The sequence below is a fragment of the Formica exsecta genome, unplaced genomic scaffold, assembly GCF_003651465.1.
Source record: "Formica exsecta isolate Colony F162 unplaced genomic scaffold, ASM365146v1 scaffold359, whole genome shotgun sequence".
Taxonomy (NCBI): domain Eukaryota; kingdom Metazoa; phylum Arthropoda; class Insecta; order Hymenoptera; family Formicidae; genus Formica; species Formica exsecta.
The window spans coordinates 93,426-102,634 of NW_021850836.1; the positions used below are offsets into that span (position 1 = coordinate 93,426).

General features: G+C 34.8%; 1 protein-coding gene across 1 annotated transcript in view; it reads left to right on the plus strand.

The window, feature by feature from the left end:
* LOC115238748 (protein deadpan) overlaps window positions 1-5,217 on the plus strand; it is an 18,080-nt gene extending 12,863 nt beyond the window's left edge. The window contains exon 3 of the mRNA XM_029812794.1: window positions 1,883-5,217. Coding sequence (XP_029668654.1) covers window positions 1,883-2,902 — 1,020 coding nt within the window. The 3' untranslated portion in view covers window positions 2,903-5,217. The remainder of the gene's footprint in view (window positions 1-1,882) is intronic.
* The last annotated feature ends 3,992 nt before the right edge of the window (window positions 5,218-9,209 follow it).

Sequence of the window (9,209 nt, forward strand, 5' to 3'; positions counted from 1 at the left end):
CTTCCGATCACTATCCTGTCGCAGCAATCGCGTGCTTTACTGATTTTTTAAAATTTGTCATTTTTTTCCTTTTTGTTTACATCATTAAGTATATAATAATTTGTGTAGATAAGTATATAATAATTGCTTCAAATCAACAAAGTATTCCTAACGCAAGCGTCTCGTTGATTCGGATAAATAAATGTTTACTAGTACATGGTGGACATTTAATAAATTAAATAAATCAAAGTATAGAGTGTTTCTTTATTTCGTGTAGTTATTCCCGAGCGTTTTAAGTAGCTATAAGTCGGAACTTCAAACACCTGATAAAAAATAATAATAATTTTGTATAGGGGTTTCCATTAAAAATTTTTAAGTTAACCCCCGCCCCACCCACGCAACCGGGGTTTGAAAGTCAGTTTTCATTCATGTTTGAAGGCCCATTAAACCCATCAGACCCATACAATTTAAGATCTAAATCTTTAAAATCGATGGCATAGTTTCCGAGATATCGAGCTGTTAAGAGTTATGTGGACCACTCTGTGTATATATATATATGTATGTATGTATATACATATATAATTTGTTTAATTATCTCCGAATACCGAAACCACATAAAGCGCATTATTATAAAATCCGCGCAGATTGAACGTTAATCAGCAAAGCATTCTAAGTGCGCGTTAATTAGTGATTCGCGGCGATAACATGCGGCCGCGTAAAAGTTGGCAGTTGCGTCGTCGGAACGCCACCCGACCAAAACGAGTTTAAAGAACATTTTATCGCACAGGTCGTTATCGCCGGCACGAAATAAATTATGGGCCACGGGTCGCAGCCAAAGAGAGAGAGAAAGAGAGAAAGAGAGTATATATCGGGTAACAAATAATCATGCGGTGCTGTTATATATGTACTCGACCGAATCGTGGATTAAAGAGCGAAATATTCAATTACGACCTGGCGGTCGATAATAACTGACATACCGCAACCCGCGGTCGCGACAGCGGAATTTCTATCGCAACACAATATACATATTTTTCCGGCGTTATGATTCGGATATATTGTATGTTTACATTGCTGGCGCTACACACGTTTGCGAAAATTATTTCTATCTTTACGGAATTATAATTTTTTATATGTATATACAAGCAGTGTGTTTGACTATTACGAGAAGTTAAATTCTTCGAAATAATGCAAGTCTTTGATGCATGTCACTGTATGCTAATATTTCTTTCTACATAAAATTTTCAAGACTTATATATGTAGATACGTCTTAAGTACATCTTAAGTGATTTATTCACTTTTGTCTCTTTTTCTCTCCTTTTTTCTTTTTGCGCAGTTGACTCTTCATTTACGAGATTTGTATTATACAGGATATTCTGTAAAAATTGTTGGTATAACTGAGATAATAATAATTTTATTTAGTTGAAAATGTAAAATAAAAACTTTTCACATAAGATTTTGTTTCCGAGAAAATTAATCTTAAAATTTAAAGAATTAATAATATAGAGAGAGCTCATTTTTAATCTTGAATTATTTGTAATAATATTGTGTCATATTTTTATCTTGACAACGATTGTTTATATATAAATATAAAAATACAATATCCCATTTTTTTAGTAAAACAATTTAAAATAATTTAAATTTACACCGAAGAAGAGGGAATTATATTTTAATAATCACTGTTAAAATAAATTTGAGATTATTTAAACTGAAAAAAACGTAGCATGTTATCAATTTTCCAATTTTTTAAACCAATTTTGTCGAAAACAAAGTTTTGTTGAAAAAAAATTTATTCCACATTTTTATATAAAATCAATATCTTTTCGGTTGTATCATCAGTTGCAAGACATCCTATATTTGCGCGTCAAAAGCCAATGTTTACATCGCTGGTTTGTCGTTTTTTCAGGTGAGCCGCTATCTCGATGCGCCGGACATTATTACGGGTAACACGACGCCGATGGATCCGGCCGTGAAGCAGCGGCTACTGCGCCACTTGGACAGTTGCGTGTCGGAGCTGGACCTGGATCTGGGATCACGGCCCGATAGTGGTCTGGGTAGTAGTCCGGGTAGCGTGACAGACCGTGTGGTGGGAGCGACGAGTCCGAGCCCAATGGATCATCACGTGCCGGTCGGACCGCACTGCAGCAGTGCCGCGCTCACGCCGGCCAGTCTGATCAAGTCCGAAATTCCGGATATGGTCGAGGCTACCCGACCCGACAGCAGCACCACCGCCGGCGATGAAAACAACAATAGCAGTCGACCGACATCCGCTTTCAGTCAGGTGAATCCGGCGACATTGGACCCGCACCATCCGCATCATCCGTCTGGTATACCGGTCGATCAGGCCTCTACGTCACAGCAGAATCCCAACAACATGCTCTCCGTGGTACAGGTTATACCTTCCCGATTGCCGGACGGCCAAGTGGTCTTCCTGTTGCCAAGCCACTACGTACAACTGGCGGCGGCAGCCGCGGCGAATGGTATCAGCATTGGGCCGAATCCACCCACGGCGATCTGGGCAGCGACCAACATGTCGTTGCTCAAGGCCACCGACAAATTGGCGAAACGACCGCATGACGACATCGGCCAGGAGTGGCAGGATCCCACTGGCGGTCTCAAACCCAGTAAGAGCCCAAGGATGGAACAGCCGGAGCAGCCGCTCGACTTCACCACCACGTCAAAGAAAATGAAGATTGCCAGCTCGAGAAGCTCGTCCGTGCACTCTGGCGTCGTCGATCACCATCATCATCTACGGCAACAGCAGGTTTCGACCCGTTTGCCAACCGAGCCTGCCGGCGGTCCCATCGTTCACGAGGACAGACCTTCTAGTCACGCGGACAACGAGGTCGCCATTGGCATACCGTCCCCGTCGCCCGTCGGTCAGCAACCTGTCAAGGATGAAGAGGGCATGTGGAGGCCATGGTAAAGGGCCGCCCATATAACGGCCCTCTGTCTTTGTAAATAGAAATATATCTTGTGGGACAGAATACGCGCGAAACCGGAAGTCGTAGCGGTGCGCGACTGCGTCGTCTATTGCGGAAATCTTCCTTGGTTAGGGTAAGATCGTATGTGTGTATGTGTGCGTGTACACATACATATATATATATATATATATTCTCTTTCTCTCTCGCTCTGGCGTAGAAAATTACAGGAGTAGAATTGCCGCAAATTTTGAATAGCTTAGATATTTTATTTACTATGGACACACACAAACACATAAACAATACAAATATTCATTTCGAATTCAAGAATAGAACTCTAGACAAAAATGCGTGTATACTACGAGAAAGAGCTCCTCCAATTAAGATATAATATTATTCTTAAACAAAAGTAGAAATAATTATCGCGAATATTTCTTTACGTTATTACTAAAATTAGTAATGACACAATTTTACGATAATGCAATCCGCCGAAATTACGCAATCGTCATGAAATACTTTCATGAATACAGGAAATTAATATGTTAGAAATATGGAGAAGTTGAGTGCTAATTGGCAGAAATAAAAATTATATACAGGATGTTTTTAAAATGATTATTTATTTGACGAAATAATAATAGGGATTATAAAAAACATCTTTAATATATGAATATATATATATATATATATATATACAATGTCTCTACAGATTTAAAAGTGATCAACTATTTCATGGAACACACAAGCAATTGAATTTTAAATCCATGATTTTATATAATAATGGATGTACCGTTATAACCGTAACAAATTTTAAGAAATCTATAATTTCGCCAAAATAGATAGTTACTTTAGGAACATATTGTATATCTTTTCACGTACCTTTGCAAGGTATTTACGAATTTATATATATCGAGAGAGAGAGAGAGAGAAAGAGAGAGAGAGATAGAATGTGTGTGGGTGTTCTCCCCACCCCATCATATATATATATATTATTCCATCAATCTGCAGTTTCGTTTTCGAGGCGAAAAAACATTGCGACTAACTTTTTTTCGCTGTCACTACTTGTTCATGTGGAAACGAGTACACGGAAAAGGCGTATGCGCATTCTCGCTTAATAACGTCGCGCTCTCGCGTGCGTGACGTCAATGGTATGCGCGTCGTTTCTTGCGACGGCGTTAATGAAGCCTTTAATTTGCATCATGCTTAAAAGTGCCGCAACCGCTAAAATCGCTGCAATGCCGTTCGAATAATGCGTTCGACGCGTCCGTTGTGTATTGCGAGATTTTCACGACGACGATGACGTCATCTGAGTGACGACAGCAACGAATCATAACACAGAACAACTTATACAAACAACAAAAAATAAAATACGCTGTATACCTCTTTTTAAAGGCTACATAGAAAAGCATTCAGAAAGATAAGACGAAAACGTATTAATTTCCGTTCGACTATTCTAGTTTCATTAAATAGAGCTTTCCATTCTTTTCACAATATCGGAAGGAAACTGTTTTAGCCAAATACGGAAATTTGTTATTCATTTTATTTCAATTTGTATTTACGTATCTTCTTTCGATTTTTTTTTTTTATTTAATTCTGATTACTTTTTACTTCTCTGTCGAAAAATCGACACGAAAGAAGCAAAAACGGAAATGACTCGCAGCTAGATGCGAATCTGAACTCATACAGCACATAATAATGCAACAACATTGCGGCAATATTTCAATGTTGCTACAATGTTGTATTCTGTGTTGTATGGAGAAAAATGCCAAAGCAACATATATGTGCGAGACAGAATTGTAAGATATATAGATGCCTAACGAAAATTTCTGCAATTTTCCTCGCAAGAAGATAATGAGGGAGCGGCCTCAGTTTCCCTCAACGGAGGCGATTGATCCCGTGACTGCGCCGTTATGCGAACGACAAAGAAAATAGTTTTGACGTAGTTGCGCATTACAAAATAATTGTATGTATGTAAATGACAAAATAATTAATTTACGATTCAGGGAAGAAAGTGAAAGAAAGAGCAGTAAGCGTGCAAGAGAAAGAGTGCGTGCATTTTAGTCCGTCATTCGTGTACATAGCCTCTCGATAATTATTGCTCTATTTGCGAAATATAGATTTATTTTGATGTTATCTAGGTGTATATGGCGAGAGAAAGAAAGAGATAAGTATGTATGTGAAGGCGCGATTAATAATCGCGGTTCAACGTAGCGAAGAATCACCACCTAATTTACGTCTGTAATTGCTAAATATCTTGGAATTCGAATTCCTTATTCAATGTACTTAGACGAGCAGTCAATATAGATATATATATTGAACTGTACACCAGGCTGTGTTTTATTTACTCTGCCTGCTAATTAAAAGCGGGGATCAACATCGATAATCCTCTCTGAGAGATTTGCGAGTTCCATCTTTCTCTAAAATACATGTAAGAACTTTGCTTCTTTATTTAGCAGCAAAATAAAGGATTGTTTTTGTCCTCTTTTTCCTCAAAGATCAATTTTGATATCATTCAAATAAATTTTAATATTACAAAAGTGGACATGTGTGGATAATAGTTAATGAACATTTCAGGTAAGTAGTATACAGGATATTTCACATAAAATGTTAGAAGGAATTTCTTTCAAAACTTGACGTTATACAAAAAATGTTTCAAAATTTATAGAGTTTTGAGAGAGAAAAAAGTTAATAATCTTGATTCTTAACTAAAATCATTTTTCAAGAAGTTGAGTAATTAATGAGATATTTTATACTTTAATTTATGATATAATTTTACATAAACTATGAAGTATCTCTTAAAATATTTTTTTTTCGATTATCTTATCTCAATACTTTTAAGCATAAAATAATGAAAAGAACCAATTGGTGTAAAGAAAATGCATAGACATTTTTAAGAAAAAATATGAATTTGCAACGAGCAGCTGTAGGATAAAACGGTGTAATGCCTCGGCAAAGAAAATGTTTCACTCAGATACATAATGAACTTATAGATAAGTATTATTGAAATGGGAGTGGATAAATGGTAGTACATAATCAACAGGGAAATCTCACAAAACTGCTGCGATTTTACATTAAAAAAAAATTACAAAATCAATAATTTTGAAGGGAAAAATGTAAAATTTGTTGGGGTAAGTATTTTTAATCATTTTCATTCCATATATATAGTCAAAAAGAAGTGTGCGTGTGGTGCAACATATGTTGCATCACACGCATACTTCTTTTTGGCTTAAAACATTCTGGCCATAAACATTCATTAAGCTAATGATGAATCTCATTCTGATTCATTCTTTCTGCTTGCAAAAATTTAATAATATGCGCACCTTGAACTTGGAATAATTTTCAATCACACCGGGCATTTCATTTGCTTGCCAAATTCCGATCAGTGAATAAAAACAACATCGCTTGCACGACTACTATTCCTCTCTCCCATGTAACAATACATGCCCATAACCTAGAGGTTGCGCGCACAGATTATGTATAATCAACGCCATGTACCTTTATTATCGAATTGCTCTCGTATAAAAGAGTGTCAATGTTTTTTGTGTTTTTTTTTTTGGAAAAATAGAGAAAGATGCAATTCTTGTGTAAATATTTAATCAATATTTTTATTGAGTTAAAATATAAATTCATTTTGTAAATTTTATAATTCAAAAATAAAAAAAATTGTTTTTGGTTTCATAATTAGAATACTTCTACAAATCAAAGATTAGTACAATTATTACTTGTAATATTAATAAATCTTGGTAAATTTCAACTATCAATAAAATCTGTTCATCATAGGTGTATTTTATATTGATTTAAGCAAATGTGTGTGTGTGTGTGTATTGCGTTTTCCTTCGCTTTTTGTTGTTATTTGGCTTTAAAATATCATCCGAGGATCGACTGGAGATCCAGGTCCGATTATTATATCTTTGCCTTACCTAACTTGTTATCCTTTTTGTCATGATTCGACCTTCGGCAAACGCCTTTCGCGGGGAAAAAGTGACGGCAGCGATAGAATCGTTAATGCGATTTTTTCCCAGCCATTAAACTTTTTGCTCGGAACGTCCCGAGTTCTAATGACCGCGCGCGCTGCCGGAGAAACCGATTACCGTTCGTTAAATCTGCTGTTTGCGCCGCATATATAATCATGAAGTCCGCTTGTGGCAAATGAGCTAAACTCATTTCCGCGTTTGCCAGAAACCAGTTTATCGAAATGCGAGATCCGACATGATCAAATATATATGAAACAAAAAGCTTTTTTCAAATAAGAACGACAAGAGTTTCCTAGAAAACAGGTTTTGTTTTATTTGAAATCAGATTGTATTTGTAGTTTATATTATTAGTTACACACATACATATATGTGTGCATATATAAACATAGTTAGATAATATATCAATTCTACCGCGTAGATCAAGTTACGTGATCGCGCAATAATTATGTTACTTATAGATGAGAGATCAACTGATGAGCGCCATCATTCTTCACGATTGAGAGAGAGAAAAAGAGAAATTCATGATATTGATGCACACTTAGTTTTGATTGTTTCCATGACAAACAAACATGAACATCAAAAATTTATTTGACTTTTAATCTAGGGTCTGTTCTTTATAGATGAACTGGCTGCACTAGTTCAGAGCTTATCTTTCTCCTTCCAGAGAGAAAAAGATAAATTCTGGATTAGCAGCCAGTTCATCTATAAAAAAACAGATCTCTAATATTCTTTGATGCACAAACAAATCGCATTATTTTTATATTTAAAATATATTTTTTGGATATATATTTTACTAACGATCTTTCTAGTTTGCACGCACATTAATATTAATATTTTATATTATTTTATATTCATATTATTTTTCCATTACAAATTAAAAACGCTATCAGACCCTTTTCCATGGATGAGAGAAATCAATGTTTTGATTTGCGTTCTGGTGAACTCAGGCGGGATTTGACGAAACTGTTGGTGGTTTCCATCCGAAAACAAGGCGAATTTCTCTCTCACTACCGTTTGCTCGTGGATTTCTTCGTTTGCCTAATGCATAATATATATAGCGCCGCGGTGCTTTTTCTTCTCCGCAAAAAGGCACGGCAATACTCTGTATTAATAATGTTTCTAACCCGCCGCGAGAGATTCACACGTGAAATTCGTGTGGTATACGCGCACAGGTTATACAAACTTTTTTCAACCTTAAATTACATGCAGCTGGAATCAATTTCGGATATTCTATTTCATATATATAGCTGTCATACTATTTTATACACATTAATATTTTTTGTTTGTATACATTAACTCTTTTGTAACTTTTTCGAAAGGTTTACCAAAGTTTTAATAAAAATTCTAATTTTTTAAATAAAACTGTAAGTATAAAACTATAACTTTCTCTTTATAGTGTTTATCATAATAAACCTATTATATATATTTAAAACAAAATTTTTAATTTCTTTTATTTAATAGAATTTTAATTTGAGACTCAATTATATCAAAATATTGAAATTTATATGAAGTTAATAAAATATTATTTTATTAACTTTATATAATAGAACCTGTATTATAAAAAAAGATTGAAATCACAAACCAGACAAGAAATTTTTAATCTTAAAAAGATGTACGAATATTGATACACTCTATATCTAATTCAGGCGGGAAAAAAATTAAGCCAATGAATGAATTTTATTACATCTTGAGGCTATCTATATAGCACAGAACATTTCAATTACATTTCAGCAATGTTACAATCTTGCAATTTACAATGCAATATTGTAGAGATATTACAGGAACATATCACTGTAATATTTTATGAAAAATATTACTGCAATATTTCAAAAACTTCACAAAAAACAGTATTTAGTTGCTAGTTTGTTTGCTTACCGCTATGCGATGCGTGATGCATTATCTCGTACTTGAATTTTAGTCATGAGAATTATACATATAAAGCTTATAAAGAATTGCCATAAAGATTAAGCATATAATAACTACTTCTATTTACTTAATTTCTGATATAACTCCAACACACGGAATTCAAATAATGAATTATGTTTAAATTGGACAAATAAATGCCCGGCAAATGAGTAAAACTCGTTTGTTTATTGTTTACTTAAGAAATAGAGTTCAATGCATATAAATATAAATAACATTTTTATAATTTTATGAAATAAATTATTTTATTATTCATAAGACGTTGAGCAAAAGTCTTAATGGACATAACTTTCTAGAAGCTATAATTTAGCCTGCAGAGAGCGTTGAAAGTTGATGATTTTTAAGCCTTTTTTGACCAAATTATCGCATTTGCAGCTCTCTGCAAGTTTCAATAAGTAAAGCACCCCAAGACTAATCA